Source organism: Macrobrachium rosenbergii, chromosome 56 (genome assembly GCF_040412425.1).
Source record: "Macrobrachium rosenbergii isolate ZJJX-2024 chromosome 56, ASM4041242v1, whole genome shotgun sequence".
In the NCBI taxonomy this organism is placed as follows: Eukaryota; Metazoa; Arthropoda; class Malacostraca; order Decapoda; family Palaemonidae; genus Macrobrachium; species Macrobrachium rosenbergii.
The window spans coordinates 27,119,249-27,140,069 of NC_089796.1; the positions used below are offsets into that span (position 1 = coordinate 27,119,249).

Sequence of the window (20,821 nt, forward strand, 5' to 3'; positions counted from 1 at the left end):
AAGAAAAAAGATATAGAATTTGTGCTAACAGTAAAGCTGAGAGTTAAATGGCGTTCATAGCATAATTTTTTTTGAGAGGTGAATTTTTTTTTTTTTATGCAAATAGCAGTGTTTACTAATTCAGATGTTTTTCACCATACAAAACTCTTGCATAAACAAAATAACAATGACTTAAGAGTCTAAGAGTAGTACTGTGCTCAAGTTATTTTTCTTCGAATTAGAATTTCTGCAAATAAAAACATATTAATTTTAGAGTAAAATGATACAGGTGTAGGCCTACCCCAGTTCCTAAGAAAATGCTCCCAGGACCCTCTGACAGACATGAGGCGGTGCAACGTCACAAGAGGATGTCTCCAGGAATCTTTCTGGCATCATGTCGCCAAACCTTGCATTTATTAGCTATTACTGGTTGCATTATCGAAGTCATTTGTGTTCAAGGTGTGACATCACCTTACCGAACATAAATGACTTCAATTTTCGCGGTTTGAAACAAAGTTTGTGATAAGGCGGTCGGAGATGCCCGAAAACTGTTATAGTGTGACACTTACGTACCCGACAGACGGGCAGTGTACAACCTGTAACCTCCTAAGCTGTTTGCCAAAAAATGTCCTTTTGTGTATTTATTTGTTGACTTTTTACTGTGTATCTCTTTTTGTCTGCTTTCGTAACGTTTTATGTCTGTGTGTGTCTTCACTCGTAGCCTCTTCCGCCGTTCTTCCAAGAAATCACCATCTACGTCTAAAAAGAAATAGTAAAGAAATTCAGATTTTTTACACAAAAATACATAAGCTGAGACGGTAGTATACCTGTTTGTATTTTCACGATATTCTTACTCCAAACACACACATGCACCCAGCCACTCGTAATTCACTTGGGTAGTGAAGATTTCTTGACTCTCTCTCTCTCTCTCTCTCTCTCTCTCTCTCTCTCTCTCTCTCTCTCTCTCTCTGGATTCTAACTGTGCTTTTATTCACTTGATTATTTCTGTCTTCCTCTCACTCTTGCTTCAATCTTATTTTGCTTCCTGTTTATAGAACTCGCTCTCCCTTGTAAAGTTTCTAATTTTGTTCCTTGTTTAAGACGTGTGTGTGTGTATGTGTGTGTGTGTGCGCACGCTCGGGTGGGAGCAAATTCTTGTCTTATAGTGTTTAAATATGTGAGCGTGTGAAGTTTCTGTCTTTGTTTTTGTTTATAGAATTCTACGTCTCTATCACTCTGTCTATCTTTGCTTATGTTTATCAATCTCTCTCTTTCCTTTCTGACACTGATATAATAGCCTACTACTGACACCCTTCACCTGTCAGCTTTGGTCTTCCGGGAAACCACTCTGGTCGGTTGCACTTTAAAAAATCTCTTTATTATATATTGCTATTACTTCAAAAGATAGCACTCTCATGTTTGGAAAATGAATGTTCTCATTTCACAGGACAAATTATAATTAAAGATATTGTCGTGAAAAATACCATACGTGTTTTCCCATAATTCTCTTAACGGTCCGCGATAAGGTTGACGAATGGGTCATTTCTGGTTCAGTCAGTAGGTTTATCGTAAATACGCACGTATATATGTATAATTGGCAAATAACATATATATATATATATATATATATATATATATATATATATATATATATATATATATATATATAGTATATATATATATATATATATATATATATATATATAATGAACTATTTTTGGAAACTGATTTATCAGCGAACAGTCAAATTTCTGATTTCATTTGCGACTGAAATAACTGACCTTTTATTAAGCTGACCGCAACAGGACCGTTAAAAGATGAGGAGACCCAATCCTTCCTCACAGCCTAGAAAACGGTGTCACGCGAGTACATGATCTGGCAACCTTTAGCATTTGATCCAAACCTATGCTCCAAGTAGGCTGAGGCTGGCGTAAAATTGAAGTTGCGAATGTTCGAGTGTGTGACACTGCCTTGTCTAGCGTATGCGACTTCAGTTTTGCGCATGTATTACCCACTTGATGCATAGTTTGAATGAAGATGCAAAAATTTGTCAGAAAATAATACTCGTGGAACACCACCTTTTAATTGCGTGGTTTGTCGCCTTCGTTCAAAAGTACCCGCTTGCTGAGGTTGGATGCCTTCCCTTGATTCGAGGCGTTCTTTATTGTTCTCAATATTTGTGTTGGTTTTAAATTTGTCGTTTTTCAATTCTTTAACAAGCCATATTCTTGATACGTACCACAATTATTCTTCGTTCTGAGAAAAAAGTGACGCAAAATTTTTATTTCTTTCCTTCAAAGATTTAACGTTCATAAGCAGGGGCGTTATTTTCATTTTCCAAAGCATTTTGGTATTTTTCTAGCGAGCTTGGTTATTCTTTCTTTTTTTTAAAACCAACCATCGGCAATACTAATCTGCAGCCTTTTATTTATCCCAAAAGTATATTTTGGAATCAGAAATTTCCATTGAAAGGAACGTATTCCAGATAAATGAAAATCTTTAGTGAGGAAATTACTCATGGTAATCGTGAATTAAATTGCAGAGCGCGTATCAAAGTAGCCGTGAATTCGTTTAAGAGCTCATTGGTCAAAACAAAGTTTTTGTTACTCTATTTACAAAGAATGCGTCCTGTGAAGAGAGAGAATTGCTAAAAACAATGCATCTGAAATAATCCATGATGAAGAACGCTGCCAAAATTACAAAGTTCCTCCTGTTTCCAACGAATCTGGCATCGCTATTAACCTACTTTTAAAAGAATGCATCCAAGTGAGTGTCACGGGTACTTCAAGAGGTAGATGATGACAGACACCTAGCAGGACACTAGCACATGCATCTATAGAACTGTTCTGCCAATTCTATAGCTAGTTAGAAGGGAAAAGAAAAAGCCTGTTTGCGAGATGTTACAAGTTTGCTATAGTCAGTTTCGATAAAGTGAGATATGGAGAGCAACTCCATCTTCTTGTCTCCTTCGAATCTTGATAGAAAGATGCGGATTCATATAGCTTTCAAGATTATTAGAATTACAAATTGTAGCATATTAAATATAAACCAACGCCACTTTCTGAAAACTTTCAATGGTGTCTGGTGGTCTTTGAAATGTTAGACCTATGCAACTGGTCAACTGAGGGAGGTGTCACACGACCGCATTATCTATTATTCTGTTGCATCTTGCCGCCAGGTTTTGCACGACTGAACTAATATTTCTGACAAAACAGATGCTGGAAATGTTCTGTATTTTTTTACGCAGCAAGAAATAGGTAAAAGGCTTTCCAGTACCTTTCTTCTACACGGTTTTAATGTGATTAATCAAGTATAGTAGAATCGTATTGCACAGAATATTCTGGGAACGAAGTTTTCTGTGAAGAGTGTAAAGAAAGCAACACCAATCAGTCACAGAATTAGGATAGCCCTACAGCATGTAGGTATCCGTGTTATATACTATATTACGAAATGGATAGTATGCAGTGTAGATTCACTAGCACATATGACTGCTACCTGAAGGAAGAACACCGTCTGTTTTCGTTAGCAACTGATTCGTCCCTTTTGAGAGCAAGCGCGCCATTTGGAACCTTCACTGGCGGCAAGGCATCGCCGATAGAAATCGCTCGTGGGACACAACCTTAGTAGGAACTGTTGAAAGTATCGACTTGGCGTGATAATTCCGAATTTTCTTCAATATAGCAAGAACATCTGTAGGCAAGATTCTTCTTTTCCCCTTGCCCAAAGAAAATCAACAACCACAGTACGCAAACCGTGAAATTAGGACCATATTAGATATCAAGCACGAAAACATTCGGTGGAAGAAGAGCGTTTTGTTCAGAGTAAACAAGACAAAGCCTCCACTGGAACCTCGGTTGTTAAGTTTGATAATACCCATTCTGACCCACTTGATTTAATTTGATTTTGTACAGTATGGAAATGCTATAGAGAGATTCACTCGACTGTTATATAGCATTCGCAAGAGATAAGATTACGTAGAAAAGATCCTATGTAGATTTGAGTACCATATTGAGAAACAAGTACACTGAGAAAGAGAAACATTTGGATTAAGTTACCTTTATGAAGAAAATGATACCCCTCCAAATTATATATATATATATATATATATATATATATATATATATATATATATACACATGAATGCAGAATTCTGAAGTCCGGTTGTTAAACAAACGATCCTCAGCGTGTATTTTCTGAATTCTCTTTTCATTTTGTTTGTTTTGACTTTTAATAAACTTTCACTTCATATTCTTATTTTCTTTCCACGTTTTCCAAACAGTCGAGTGAGTGCTTGGTTCGGCAACCGTAACATCCCACCTACCACATACTTTGGAATTTCCCTCCTTGTTCCTGTGTATCCTTCTTCCTTTTCCTATCCTTTGGAACTTGGGTCTGAACCTCTACTCTTTGGCGCTTTTTTATTTCTTTTCCTTTCTTATTCCTGTCGGCCTCCCTCTCATGAGTTCTCTTGTAAACTTTATCAGCTCAGCCAATTATAACACTCTCTCTCTCTCTCTCTCTCTCTCTCTCTCTCTCTCTCTCTCTCTCTCTCTCTCTCTCTCTCTTTCGTTTTCTTGGGTTTGCTATTATTCTCCCAGATGCATAAATACAGACATCCATTCATGCATATTCAAATAATTTCAACGGACTAAAACCTCTCTCTCTCTCTCTCTCTCTCTCTCTCTCTCTCTCTCTCTCTCTCTCTCTCTCTCTCTCTCTCTCTCTCTCTATATATATATATATATATATATATATATATATATATATATATATATATATATATATATATATATATATATATATATATATATATATATATATATATATATATATATATATATATGATGTTTATAAGCAAGGATCTGTCAAAATTATTTCTAATAGCTGTTCTATTTTATTTTTAGAATTAGGTGAGTGATTTTGCATGCACTCTTTTATGTAGGTATGCTTATATATATGTATATATATATATATATATATATATATATATATATATATATATATATACATATATATATATATATATATATATATATATATATATATATATATATATATATATATATATATATATATATATATATATATATAAGCATACTTACATAAAAGAGTGCATGCAAAATCACTCACCTAATTCTAAAAATAAAATAGAACAGTTATTAGAAATAATTTTGACAGATCCTTGCTTATAAACATCAGAAACGATTCATTTTTAGGTTATTCATATTTCTAAGACTAACGGTAAATTACCATACAATATCATAATAGGTGGATATGCCCCATTCTCTACCTTTCTTCTGCATGTACCTTCAAAAACCTCCATTTTCTCTGAATTTTCTTCCTAACTTCTGTTTTATTTATCCTTAACTTCTTCTTCCCTGACGGGATGGGTGATTCTTGGAAAAATAACCAAAATCTTTTCATTTGGCCCAGAGGAGCTGAGAGGCCCTTCCTCATAAATGGGTGGGTTACTGCGCCTGCTCTCGTAATCCTTAAGAGAGACGAGAATCATAAATTTATGCATTTATCCCCCTTTTAGTTTTCTGTAAAAGAAAACCATTGGGCCGGCTTTGTCTGTCCGTCCGCACTTTATTCTGTACGCACTTTTTCTGTCCGCCCTCGGATCTTAAAAACTACCTAGACTAGAGGGCTGCAAATCGGTATGCTGATCATCCACCCTCCAATCATCAAACATACCAAGTTGCAGCCCTCTAGCCTCAGTAGTTTTGATTTCATTTAAGGTTAAAGTTAGCCATGATTATGCGTCTGGCAACGATATAGGGCAGGCCACCACCGGGACGTGGTTAAAGTTTCATGGGCCGCGTTTCATACAGCATTATACCGAGACCACCGAAAGATAGATGTATTTTCGATGGCCTTGATTATACGCTGTAGCGGCTGTACAGAAAACTCGATTTTTTACTTGTTTGTTCCTTGTATTAGTGTTATCCATATCGTTCTACTTCGCTGGTTTCTGTTTCCCTTCTGATAACTTTAATTTCCTGGTGTTCTCACTGTTTGTTTCCTGCGTCCTCTTCTTTAAAACCCAGCAATTTCCCTTTTCTGTATTGTCACTGTAAAGGAAATTGTAAGATTATGATTTAATAATCAGAGACAGGATTTACATTACGTCACTTCAAGAAAAAAAAGGGTACTGGACGTCCTCACCTGGAGTTATGTGATCACAGCATTTTTAGTCAGCATATGTACTAAAAGATGCTTTAAAATCCACAGCTCTTACACTTAAACCTTCCTATTTTGTCAGTATATTTTCACAAAGTACCCCAACGTGAAAAGAGAGTCAACCAGAGCATTCAATTAGTAGTATATTCGTAAACATGAGAAACAGGAAAAGATTTGTTCATCTGTTACAAGCTCTGTGATTTTTACAGCCTCTCTTAATCACACATCTTCCTCTGAGGATCCAGACCCGAAAATGTTCCTTGTCCACAGATTTTTTTCTTTTATTTTAGAACCAGATCAAGATATTCCTGACAATAACAAACTGACTTCAGTATTCTGATTCCGACTATTGAAAATAAAAGGAAAAATCGAAATGGGCCCGTAAGCAATAGGTCTGAGGCCATACTCATTAACCATAAGTAAACCACATGTTGTAATATTACTAGGGTTCTAAAATGGCATTCATAGATTTATTAACACCTCTGTCATTCTTTTTATAAATTTTCAGATTCCAAAGGAATGTTTTAATAACTTGTAATTAGTACTCTAGTAAAAAAAAAACTTAAGACAATTCTAATTCAGAGTTTTTGTTTGAGGAACTTTGATGTACGCCCTCAGAACCTCTTGTTTTTAGTGGTCGTTGTGAGTCCTTTTGTGTTCTCTTCTCTCATTCTCCGCACCTCAGTACACAAAAAAACTGTACTATAACAATGTATATTTATATATATATATATATATATATATATATATATATATATATATATATATATATATATATATATGTATATGCAAAACACTATTTGTCCTGCCACCAATCCAACCCAGTTTTGGGACCTGCTGGGACTGGTAGGACCAAAAGCACTATTTAGACCTGGTAATAAGCGACGTCTGCCAAGTACCACAACTTAGTTGTTAATTCAGTGGGTTTACATAATGTTAGATAATGTTAACTGATATCAAGCAAACGATGGCCAAAAAGTAATGTAGTTTTAATCCTTTTGTCATATGTAGAATCACTGCATCATCATTATTTGCACAGAAAAAATTTCCAAGATTACTTAGTAGACCTGCTTATAATACTGTACTGCAATTTCACAGGGTCGGCCTCTTTAGGAGAAATTCTCGTGACAGTACGGGCAGTCGTTCTTCAAGTCCCTCTCGCCACAGATCCTCCAGTCCTTCAAGAGGCTCTAACAGCCCTGGTAGTTCCCCAGTTTCCCCTCGTCGGAGCAGTCCCACGCCACCTTCCCCTCTTATCCGACGGCCCTCGCACAGCAGAAGCAGCTCTCCCCAACTTTCTCCTCCTCAGTCAATGTCACCTAGTACCCATCGACGCAGCTCTTCCCCTCTTACTTCCCCCAGGCACGGAAGTGCACCTACTAGTCCTAATCACAATGTCTCACCTGTGCGATCAATGAGCTCTTCTCCACTCAATTCTCCAGTCTATGGCTCGCCATTATCTTCTCCAAAGAATACTTTCGTACCAGCCTTTGGAACAAGACATTCATATACATCACCACCAGGCACCCCAAACCGATCAACTTCACCAGTAGGTTCCAGTAAACGAAGCAGTTCTCCGTGCTCTTCTCCCAAAAAAGTGGCATCTGCCCCAAATTCCCCTCAGCATTCTGGTTCATCTTATTCACCTAAAAACATTTTCAAGAAGTGCTCTTTGTGGAATCATTCAAAGAGTAATTCTCAAAGCAAATCCTCAAAATCTAATTCTGATCATCATGACGTAGACAATTACACAGACTCTTTAAAAAATAGAAAGGAAGAAAATTTAAAACCGCCTGTTAAGCAAGAAATCACAAAGCAGACCTCTCTTCCTCTCCAACCAACACAGCAACTCTCACCTAACCAACAAATTTACAGACAAAACTCTCTTCCACAGCAACACAGCCAGTCACAGCTTACACCACAATACCAGCCCTCTAGCTATGGCTCGTATCTCCACATGTATCGTCAATCCTCTCTTCCAGAGGAGGAACACGAAGAGTCTCTTCAGATATATGTTTCTCCCTTCAGTTCTCCCCAACATCAAAGATATCGATGGGTAACTTGTCACGTGCCTGCTAATAATCAGCATTCACAGGAAAGTGAGCTACCGCCATGTCCTTACAACGAGTTGTTTAAACAGGCATCTATGCAAGAACCAAGACATGAAACATCTGCCAAACAAAATAATGCAAATAATTCTAATTCAAAAGTAGATAATATAAATTCTGTCAACGACTCTGATGAGAAAGAGAAAAAGGTAATGAGGCAGTCTTCACTTGACCATGATATAAAGACTAAAAAAGAACCAACGAAACCTTTAGCAAGACAGGCCTCCCTCCCAGAAGGATCATTAAATGCAAATACAAATTCTCCCCAGCGAAGACCTCCCCCTCCACCAATTCCAGAAAATGCCAAAGTTGGTTGTCGTAAACATTCCCTTGATAGGCAGAACTCTTTTTCAGGCAAAGGTACAAATAACAATACTGAAATTCCACCAGTTCTCCATGTGCCCATATTGCCAAGGGTTCCTCCTCCATTGCCTCCAAATAAACCACAGTATATGCCAAATAGTTCTCAGTCAGCTCAAGGTAAAACATTATTAAATGAACACCTTGAGAGTAATACTAAAAATAACCTCAAATCAGAATCTCCAGCAAAAACTCACCAGACAGCAGTGCTTACGAATGAACAAAAGCCTGACATGCAAGCAAGGATGGACAAAAGAAATGAGGCTGAGATGAACAAGAGTAATTCTAATGAATCACCAGTAAAGAAATTAGCTATAGTAAACCAATCCTCTGTGAATGAAAAAACTCATAATATTCCAGCAAAAGAGTATAGTTTGGTCCAAAGCCCCATCACTGTACAGCAGTTAAAATCAGATACTTCCATCAGGCAAGATAAGTCTGAGTTTTCTAAGCAGTGCAGCAGTTCTCTTGGTTCTCCCACCAAAAAGCAGACCAAACCAGATTCTCCAAAGAAGCAAAGTAGGCATCATGATTCACCTTCAAAGTCAGAAAAACTTCCTGATTCACCTATTAAACATGAGAAAAAGTTAGAATCTCCTTTGGTTCATAGAACACCCCCTGGGTCCCCAATTAAAAGGCAGGTAAGATCAGATTCTCCTTTGAAACAAGAGGGAAGACCTGAATCTCCTTTGAAACATGAAAGCCCAGTTGGGTCTCCTACCAGAAGACAAAAGAAATCTGAACCTCAGGTTAAACAAGACAAAAGACCAGAATCTCCAATCAAAAAGGACTACTCAGGATCTCCTACTAAAAGGAGAAACAACACAGAAGTATCTGTCAAACCAGACAAAAAACCTGAACCAGTGCCTAAAAAGGAGAAACAACCAGACTCTCCTTTAAGTAAAGAACCAATATGTACTTGCGGTGGAAAAGTAAACCAAACTTCCAAGGGACAAGTTTCACTTGTTAAACAGGCATCAAAATCAAGACTCCTGCAAAATCAGTCAAATGGTGCTGAGTCAGCTAAAATAACAACGTGTTCACAGAATTATAAACATCAACAATTACCTGTCTCCTCACAGTCTTTACCAAGTGCTAAAGTTCTACCACAAACAAAGGACTCCCAGTCTTCATCACAGAAACCACCATGTCCACCTCGAAAAGCTGTACCATCATCAATTAGCTCTTCGGAATGTAACAAGGAGACCACCAGTAAATCTGGCCAAGTAGTTCTGACAAAAGAGCTTCAAAATAAATCATCAGCACACTCTCAGCAACAACTTTCAAAAGGGATCATAGAAGCAAAATTGCCCTCTAGCCAAAGAGACTCAAAACCACCCTCCCCAGCAAAGGAACAAGTATCAAAGCCAGCAATAGCAGCCAAACAACAGACCACTGCTGTGAAAAGTCAGTCAACCAGTTCTAGGGCAATAGATTCGAAAGACCAACACAATTTGCAAACTCAAAGTGAACATACTATGAAACCAAATCAGCAAAAGGAACAACATCATCATCAGACACAACAAGTTCATCATTCGAAAGGGGAGAAAATAACAAATGCCCCTAAACCTAATAATAAACAGGAGCCTTTGCCAGGTCATAAGAAAGTCTCAGAAAATTCCTCAACAGTATCACACCTTGCACAATCAAAACCATGTTCTAGTGCATCTGACACAAAAGAATCAGGGCCTTTGCCAGCAATATCAAAACCTGTAGTGCAGAATCCACATGCCCCTCCCCATCAGAGTTCTGTCTATACTCCTCCAAAGCAACCAGTACCTATTCAGCAACAACCAAGGCCTACTCCTCCTTTACCACCTTCACCTAAACCAACTGTGGCAATGTTATCTCAGTCACAAAATCCAAGATCTTGTACACCTTGTTTACCAATACAGCCTTGTCCAAATCCAGCTGTAGTTGCACAAGCCAGTGGCTCAGCCACAGTGGTGATAGCAGTGGCAGCTGTGCAACAACCATCCACTACTGTCCCTCCTACAGGAACAACAAACAGCCATCCACCCCCAGTTCCAAAACAACGTCCTTCATCTCATTCATCTACTGCGTCTCCAAACATACCATCTGTGAAAGCCAATTCGTCCGCAGATTCCGGCCACCATAGAGAATCTGTTGTTGCTCCAAAGTCAGCATCAACAACATTATGTCCAACTGTACAGTCTACTCCACCAAAATGCCAATCAGGAAAAAGCATAGATAATAATGATGCAAGTAAAGTTAAACAAGCACATAAAATAAATGCAGACAAACAGAAAACAACAGGAAACCCCAAACCTTCAGAGAAAGATGCTCCTTTAACTCCACACAAACCCAACCCAACCCAAACCAAACCCCCAGAAATTGATTTCAAAAGTCCTGGACAGGAAGTTTTCAAGACTTCCACTCTTAGAGACTCTCCAAAGACCTGCTGTTCTCCTCTTCCTCCCTTACCAAATTCTCCCAAACCGTCAGTGAACAGCAAGCAAGGCCTGAATTCTCCTAAAAACACAAAAGCCCCATTGGCACAGTGACAATCAGCTTTTGTTGTGTTTACAACTGTTCCCTTACTTAATCTCTACTGGCCTTGTTTTATATGTTTTTCTATGTGCACCTAAATGTTTAGGTAAAAATTTTTATATAATTCTGATTACCCTTTCTTTAGATGTAACCAATCACAAGACGAGACTCAAAATAAACCAGAGAAACTCATGGTTGCTATTAAACAAAGCAGAGCTTAGTGGATAACTTAGCACATTTCATTAAAAGCACTAGATTTAGAGTCCATTGTAAATTGTCATAAAGCTTCTCATTTATCACCACATGCTCCATTCAACTTGAATCACTCATTTATGTTTACCATTGCTACTTTCCTCTAAGCCCGAAGTAGAGATGCCTTAAACCTAAGTACCTTATTTTGTATCTTGTCTGAAGGAAAAGGGAAAAAGCTATAATACATGGATCCCTTACTAAGTTCTACCTCACATTGCTGATACCTTCACTCCGTGTAGTCTCCCTGCTTCAAGTAATGGAATGGAAGTCTCTTGGATGCTGACAGCATTTTAACAGGGGTAAGAAGGTGTCTGCTCCGAAAGGTGAAAGTGAAGTTCTGTTGGATACTTTCTTGAAGTATCCTTTTTACTAAATTCATAGGAAATTCCCACCTAACTAATGCAATGCAAAAGTAAATAGCATGTTGTAAGTCCAAAAATATTTCAAGTGGAAGTGCTCCAAGACAGTAACTTATTTTGGAAGTCTAAGAAATCGTCAGAAAAATTAGGTGTCATAAAAGGTCTAAGAATTCATGAAAAGGTTCAGATCTTGCCTGCTTGAAGTTGAAGAGACAGAATCATTAAAAAGCTGAATTTTTATTTCAATCTGAAGATGAATATTCATCTAATTAAGGCAGTTTGACCATTTTGTAGCCCTGGTCTTGTAATAGGTTTGCAGAATGTTACTGATTAGTTGCTGGTATGTAGAAGCCGATAAAGTGGTTTGTGATTTACTAACATAACTCTTTCCTTTGTTTCTTGATCAATAGTTTCATAAGAATATCAGCATCTTGTAATTTGTTACATAAAAAGACTGAAGTGAACTCTTATGTCATCTTGAGCAGAGACACTGCTGCGCTCAAATAAATTTAGTAAGCAGGCTGCTAGTAATGAATTTTAAGTGACTGCAGGACTCCATAGGTGTCCAAGAAGAGCTGTAGCACATTAGCAATCTACTGTGATTAATAAAATGCATTAATTTGCATGATAATGATAGCTTTATGTTATTACTGTGATTCTGATTGCCACCTGAAGTATTAGAAGGTATGATTACCATAGTCTGAACTTCTCCCTATGAAGCATTGACGATTATAGTACAATACCAGGAATATGATAAACACTGCAACTCACTACAACAAAGTTTATGTAACACAACATATCTTTTCAATGGTGTTAATTGTGGGGATGACTTCGCCCTTTTGTGCTGAGCTAAAGGCAGAGGGAACTGAGGCCTCTTTTAGTTCATGTAATTCAGCAGGAGCCCTCAGAGACATTCCCACCTTTAAGGTATTTAAGCATGAGTCCCAGCTGCAAGAAAAAAAAAGCTTTTTTGTGATATATAAATGTTTTTGAAATGGACAGTCTAGACATTTTTGCAGTTTACTTGTGTGATTGTCCTGATCAGCTGTAGTCCCTGTAGGACGTGTACAGCTTCTTGTACATTTGTGATAAACAGTGAATCGTACATTTTTGCAAATCATGTTTGTGACTTGGACTCCTGTAAGTGACTCGTAGGTGTTGAAATGCTTCAAAGTGGTCATTTGAACTTTTTGTCTTGTCTAATAACCAGCACTGTACCGTACCACACTGAAAGCTCATGCAAAGCTATTTGTGCATGTATCTGTAACAAAACTTGGTACGGATGTCTTTTGACGGAAATGTAACTGTACAACTTTTGTCCTACTGCCAATGTTCATTATATAGCGGCTTCAATTGCAATGATATGCTGTACAGTATTTCTGGTTAGGTCCTCAACCCCAGTCATAGGTGCCATAGCGTGGAACAGAGGTGTACCATCAGTAAGGGATCACAGTGAGGTGATGTTAAGTATCACCTTCCATGAATTTTATGTAAACATTCATTCAAATATGTGGAATCACCTTTGCACGGATACATCATTCACTCACTCTCACACACACACACAACGTGGCAGTGTTAGACACCGACTCGTTCCTGTCCTCATCACTCACAGTGTATATATATTCTCATTAGCCCTCCTAGAGACCCTTGATAGTTACCTCTGGTGCACATCTTCAGTCACTCCCTTCCCCCTTACCATTTCATTAGAAGCATCATCTGTGATAGAAATGGTTTATTTTTGTAGGACATTGTATGCTAATAGTGATGTATGTTCTCTCATTTGCCCTCAATACTTAACTAATTAGTCAACTTAGGATGCTGTTATCATATTACCAGCTACCTATTCCAAAGCAAAGAAAATATCGATTTTAATCTGCTATGTGTAAGAATCATCAAAGGTTCGATGTCGCACTTGGAAAACACGGAAGAGACTTTTAGCCTGAACCAATGTTATCAGAACCAAGTTTGATATTGTCCAATTTGATTTCACCTTTTGGACCAGATAACAGTAGAGTGCAGATTGTTCATTGAGAAGAAGTATAGTATTGACAAGAGATCACTTTACAAAACCATATAAGGATAGTTAAGTGCGGTATTACTTCATAAAAACCTGTTCATTGAAATAAACATTCAGATTTAGCGCAACCCCATTCGTATTTTCGGTGTGACTCAAACTTTTTCCAGCTGCATGGTATTGCCACTGCTAATCAATTTGCTTGGTCCACTACCAAATGCCTATTTCTCTTAATGACATTTGGAAAGCTGCAAGCATGAGGCATCAACCTATATCAGCCTTATGGGTTTGACTCAGGCTCTAAGTGTCGGAATTGGTCCAAGGAATTGTAATCATTTGAAGTTTTTGCATAATATAATTGATGGACACACGCTCTAAATACGTAGTGCATAATAAAAAAATAAAAAACTTAATATTTTGTACTGGAATATTTGAGATGTTAACAGTATGTGGCCCATTTTGCTGATGCCTCGTGGCTTGAGTATTCTCGTTCTGAAGTAATTATATACCACGCCAACAGCTGCTCTTTACTTCTTAAGGTGCATAGCAAACTTAGCTAGCAAGAACTCTACGTAAGATAATGAATAACTATTTTAATGAATATCAGACAGCACCTTCTGCAACCCTTCTTAAAGGAATTCAACCGATTGCATGTATTTAGATCTTCCCTAGTTTGTAATCTTACAGTGTAGAAAATATTCTCAAGAATTTTCCAGGTGAAACTTACCGTTAGCGACAGAAAACGATTTAAAGACTCATGTGTGATTTCGCCTATCATCAGTGAACTCAAGAACAATCATATATGCACACATGTGTGTCTAGACATAGCACAAAGAAATCAGTGTGGACTATCCAGAGTCAGAGAACCTCCCTTCATGCCATTGCAGAACACCGAGTTAATTTCCTCCCAGCTAACGTGTCTGATAATTGTATCAATTTCAGGTGATTTTTTCTCTTAATGTGAATATCCTCTTGTAAAACAATGTTTTATGTATGTTATATGTCATAATAATGACTTAAGAGGATCGAACCCAGCAGGGGTTACAAGCTGAAATAATCAGCATGTCAACGTACCACTGGACAAATTCCTTGCTTGGAATGTTGTCCCTGGAATTATGGGTGGACCAGACCTCCATGGATACACAGAAGCTCGATCCTCAAGGGTAAGAACGTGACCTGCCAGATGTAAGACTATTTCTGAGAAGTGCTTGCGGACTAAGGTTATGCCTTAACAAGGTCCTTTGATTAATTTGTATGAATCTGTTTTGAAAGGATAACTATGACAGAAGTTGCATGGTCTTAGCGATTGTTACCGTGGAATATTTATGTGTTACTTTCGTACTAAGTATGGCGACGTAGGCAGCATTCCCTGGTAATGAGATGGTCATAATTTTTCCAGTACATTCGCGGTGGGTATTTCTATCTGATGAAAGTTGACAAGTCACTTTCTCCTAAATATTTCCTCTGCTTATTTCGTTGTTGATTGAAATTAGCGCAGCATCAGGCACCAGTGCTTGTGATCGTTTTTTTCTTTGTATAAATATTAACATATCACCTCATTATCTTTGTGAAATGGCATGGAAGGGGCTTCTAAACAACAGTTAGCAGGCTTGAATGACATTGCATTCAAATTTAAGCATTAATGTATGCCTCCGTGACCAGTTGATACTCTTGTGCTGGTTCCTATGTGTCGATTAATCGGAGGATAAGGAGGTTCACAGGAATGAGCTACATTTTTCTTCAAGAAACGGCAGCATCTGTTGAAACTGTTATCTCTTTCTATCAGTTCTGTCCTCGAGTTAGTTCAAACATGAATTGAAACTTTCACTAGATATACTTTGGTAAAACACAGGAGCTGATTGTAAGCTTCTAATCACAGATGTAAATGCTTCTTTTGAATTAATTATTGTAAATGAAGCACATCCCCTTGGTCTTTGCTATCATTATCTCAGAGCAGAGTTTTAGCGTTATTTTGAGTGATTGACTAGCCCACATTTCTTCGGGAACCTAAACATCCCTGAATTCTGGTTAAGTTAGAGAGTCCCAGTCCTGGATTTGTCTTGTTAGGTGTCTTAGTGTATTGAGTTGCTCGGCCATTGTGACTATTATGACTAACCTTTAAAATAATGGTGTTTTGAAAGAGCTGAACCGTTCGTGGCAAGCACTGCAGTTCTACAATATAAAAGCTCCTTGTCTAACTGGTATGCAGCGTCTGCTACAACGGTTGGCATAATAAATAAAATACAGAGCAGTAAATATTTGAAAATCAGCAGTCATTATGCACTCTGGCAAGCCCGCACCTGGGGCAATGTTTACTCGGCCGTTGCAACCCACTCTAATATACCAGCAGGACGCAGGGCACTCATTCGTGTTGAGTATTACAGCGAAGTAGCAACAGGAGTGAGAAGCTTACACAGCAACCAAGCACCTCAGTCGCCTCAAGAAGAAACGTGAGGAGCTCATCACGCGAATCTCCATAATGGGAACGTGAACTCACGTCAGCTGCCAGCAACTCATCAACTAGATATTCGTAGCTAGGCAGGCAATATCTGATAAAGGATTTGCAGGTCAATGTTATAGTATTAAGAGATCACGTAATGTATTGAAGACTCATATATAATTGTGTACATTTTGTACTCTAAGGTGTATTGAAATGTTACATTATCAAATCGTATACTGTACATCAACATAAATCTAAACACATACATACCATTTAAAATTCATTCATGCCTATTTACACGCCCATTTGTATGTACAGAAGTTTTTCATTCTTTTATGTATATAAAAATTCATGTACTCATCTTATCTTTACTCATATTTATCTCTGAAATCACCTTGGAGTTGTTAATTTTCAATTGTTAATTATTCAGATGTTCAATCTATGAGAAAATGAATTATTGTTATTGTTGGTAAAAATCATTTATTGTAAATGCGGGAAAAATTATGAAAGTATTTGTAAGATGATTGTTAAGATATTTACTTATGTAAGTTCTTGAAGAGAAGAAAATAATGTGGAAGACTTCAGAGTATTGGCAACTGGTTAATCTAACTAGCACTGTAGGAATCTGGAAAGGATTACTTCACAGGGGCTAACCGGTCAGAACGATTTTAGAACATCAACATCTAGCTATTTCTAGCAAACACTGTCAGGATTAGGAAAGATTAGTTCCCTGAAGGTAGGCCTACCCAAATTATGGTGACGTCAGAGTATCAGCAACTGGCGATATGCGGATAACGTTGTCAGGATCTGGAGAAAATCAGTTAACAGTAGTATCTGCCGAGGAAGGTTAGACGTATCAAATACATTTAAAAAGTTTTCTAGAACCAGTTGTCTGACGCCTTTGTAATTGTGCGTTTATAAGTAAATAATAGAAAACGAGAAGAAAGATAACTTTGCCTTAGACGTACAGTTTGTATCGTTCCAGAGTGCGACCTTAGATTTAGTCTGCATCTTCATTCCGTTGGTTGGATTGTCTGTTTTCTTTTCGAGTCTGTCGTTCAATTGTCCCCATTTAGTCTTCGTGAGGTTGGGTACTGATTCTGGTCCTTGAAAAGACAGTGACAGCGAGTAAAACAACACATTGCAGATCTGAACGCTGTAGTTGTGGGGTTATGGCTCGTTTGGTTGAAAGAGTGTTCTTTTCCTCTATTGGCATCATTGTTATTAATATTTGAGTCAGTAAAAGTCGTTCTTGAGGTAAAAGTTGAAATGGTGGTGGTAATATCACCTTGGGAAGTCCACTTTGGAATCGTAAACATCGTTACAAATCCTACTTTTGACCTTTGCTAAATCTTCAGTGTTTTAATGGCTGGTGAACTACCAACGAACCTCTGGTCTAACCCCCTCGTTAATTGTATTACCACCTATTAATCTTCACTGAATCTCATTTTGCTGACCAGTCCCTCACGTGGCTACTGAGAGGAGGGATAGACTCACAGAGGACAGAGGTTCATTGAGGAGATTGCGAGAGAACCCATTTTCCAGCCAAAAAATATTTAATACAACTCGACCTTAATCCAGACCTCACTATTGTGGAATTCCAGAACAGTTACTTAAAAATTAATTGACACATTTTTAAAATAAATATAAAAGCATAAATAGAAAAAAAAGACAATAAAATGGTGTCATAAATGCTCTTTATGGATAGCATAGTAACTTGCACTGCTCAGCTAGGTGCTAAATTTGTTTATTTCTAACCAAAGACCTGACCAACAAGTGTTTTGGCTATAAGGTTTAATCTCTTTCTACATGCTGTTAGACAAGGGACTACTTGTAGGACTGACACTTCCAGATCTTTAGATCTTATTTTGAGTAGTCTGGGCCTTTAGCAGTTATATATAAATCAACCCTTTTTTCTGCTTCATATTTTCCCCTTGAAGTTTATCTATGAAATGAAGCTACGTCTTGAATCCTAATTTTTTTTTTTTTTTTCGTTAAAGATAGAGGAAAGTCCAACTGTAATTCTAGTGAGCAATCAACTCGACAAAGGACCAGAATCTCACGTCAAACCTCACTTTAGTTTCTCCTGAGTTTCAAAGTTTGGATGTTGGTAGAGATTAAAGTAAACCTAATGTTAGACGACATTAAGGTTTACTTTTACTCATCATGTGCCTTTCTATTCCGAATGGGAAACACTTCGCGCACGGCTTCACAGTTCCCCAGTTGACATCATACCCGAGCGATGCCAATTTGGTCTACCATCCTTGGAATCCACTTCTTTTGGACTTTACATCGGATTGGCATCGTTTGGCCGAATTTCCACGTTGATGCCAAATCGGAGGGACTTTGTCCTCGTGCGCGAAACATGTATAAAACAAATAGTTTAGTTTACTTCAATGCAATCGACAAGTTCAAAGCGGGTCTCCTGGGAGGGATACCCCCACCATGGAGCCCGCCTAGTGTCATTCATCATTTTATGTTGTTGTCTTGTCCTTTCCTTTCTGTTAGCGTCGTGGATTGTTAGTCGCAGTTTTCAAAGAGAGGCTCGTGGAGAAGTGAAATGCCAAGTCTGCTGCGGAAAATCAAAGAGAATCATTATCGCGGTCGGAAATAACACGTCAATATGGTCATCTTTCAGAGAAGCGTCAAAATGAAATTGGTGATGAATCCAGTACCTTAGGAGTAAGGAGAAATTTTTGCACAGGTGCTAATTAGTAGCCTTTGATGGAAGTACAGCCTTGAACAGCTTCAGTTAGGATAAGATGGAGTGTTTATAGGGACATATTTCTTAAGGTTTGATCATGTCAGTCACAAAAGAATATGTAATAAACGAAATCGTCGATTGTCATTTACATTTTAAGAATGATTGTTATGATAAAATTCTTCTTTTCTTTCTTCTTCTTCTTTATCTATTGATCAAACTACAGACGGCAAATTACAATTAATGTGATACGGGTCGCAAGTTCTCTTCTGGTTGGTCATTACTTAACATGTCTGGAGTAATTTTCATCACTGTGCTAAAAGTAAGAAAAACATAAGACACATAAACCCTTGGGACATCCACTGGACAAGCAACCTCATTCCAGTATGTCTGTCACAGCCACATGTACCTATTGAATTGTCTATTTACTTTTTATAAGACGCCTGTGGTTAAGAGTTTCTTTACATTCATGACTCTTCTGTCAATGGATACCAATTATATATATATATATATATATATATATATATATATATATATATATATATATATATATATATATATATATATATATATATATATATATATATGTGTGTACTGTATATATATGTATATAGGACATATATCAGTTACACCTTTCGAGCCTGGGGGTTCAAAGACGTAGACTCAGGAATGATTACCGATTTCAAAGTATCAGAGAATTGCACAACATACGCCATGAAGTAACTGTAGGTCATGGTCATATTATAAATCTTAAGTGTGGTTTCTGCCATCACAGCAATTTTTTTTTTTTTTTTTTTTTTTAATTTTGGTGTAAAATGTAAGCTCAGCATCTTTGCCAAGTGATGCCGCTCAAACACAAAAAGGTGTAGTTTCACTTTTGTCGCCAACATAAGCTACTTAATACAAACTTTGGCGGCAAGACGTAATGAGTCTGCGAAAGACGTGCCCATGTGAGACCGAAAAACTGCCTTCGAAATTTCGAAAATTCTTGACTTCTTCCCATCACGAAACTATTAGAAGGAAGAAAATTTGCAGCTTTTGTCCTCATTGATGATACATCAGTTGCAATACTGGTTATTTCAATATACATGTCCCAGAGAGAAAAGCATTATAGATTTTTCGTCACTGCTGAGATTGTCTGATACTGTATAACGAATCTTAAGAGACCTGGAGCATCTTTTTTGCAACACCATAAGGAAAACTTTCATCTTAGAATAATGTGCAATTTGTGGTAAGCCAATATTCCAGGATTCCAAAGCACTTCCTTGTCTTTAAGTGAGCTTCAAATGCAGTTAAGAAATGACCAAGCAGAGAGGCGGTAACGAATGTAAATTTTCTCGGCTATTGTTAAATGTGTTCTACAATTGTTGTTGTTATCACTAGACTATTTTTCAGTGTTACGGGACAATAAAGGCTATGTAACGGGCATTTAAAAAAGTAAACATGAGAAACGGTTGTATAAAAACGTGTATCTCTCTCTTTCTTTCTTTCTCTGTCTGGTGTAGAGGAGACTACAGTCTTCTGTTTGTTTACACTTTCTCTGCGACATGAAGCTTAGCTGTTGCCTATCCAAAGCCTTCTTCTTCCTTTTTAGAAAAGGAAAGGTGATCATCTAACTTGATTTCGAAGTCTTTGTCAAGGTTTACCCCTTCCATTATTCTCGGTCTTTTTTTTTTCTAAGATAAAGGAAGTATAAAAACTGAAACTATACAAGGCAACTCTGGAAGTAAGACGAAATAGATCACCTTCAAGTCTAAAACGGAAGAATTTAAGCTCAGTGGGTCTGTGATGGAACGTAGTAAGGAATCTCGACTGCAGTTCTCGCGTGCCCTCATGAAATACTCATTTACTCATTTTGAAGCATTTTGAATGTCTTTCTTTCTTACTAGCATTTTCTTTCATGTTACTTCGACA

General features: G+C 37.6%; 1 protein-coding gene across 2 annotated transcripts in view; it reads left to right on the forward strand.

The window, feature by feature from the left end:
• The window catches only part of LOC136836289 (serine/arginine repetitive matrix protein 2-like), a 327,543-nt gene extending 308,150 nt beyond the window's left edge, over positions 1 to 19,393 (forward strand). For both annotated transcript variants that reach the window (XM_067100351.1, XM_067100353.1), the window contains one exon: positions 7,261 to 19,393. In XM_067100351.1, the coding sequence (XP_066956452.1) occupies positions 7,261 to 11,155 (3,895 nt within the window). In that variant the 3' untranslated portion in view covers positions 11,156 to 19,393. The remainder of the gene's footprint in view (positions 1 to 7,260) is intronic.
• Positions 19,394 to 20,821: the final 1,428 nt, after the last annotated feature.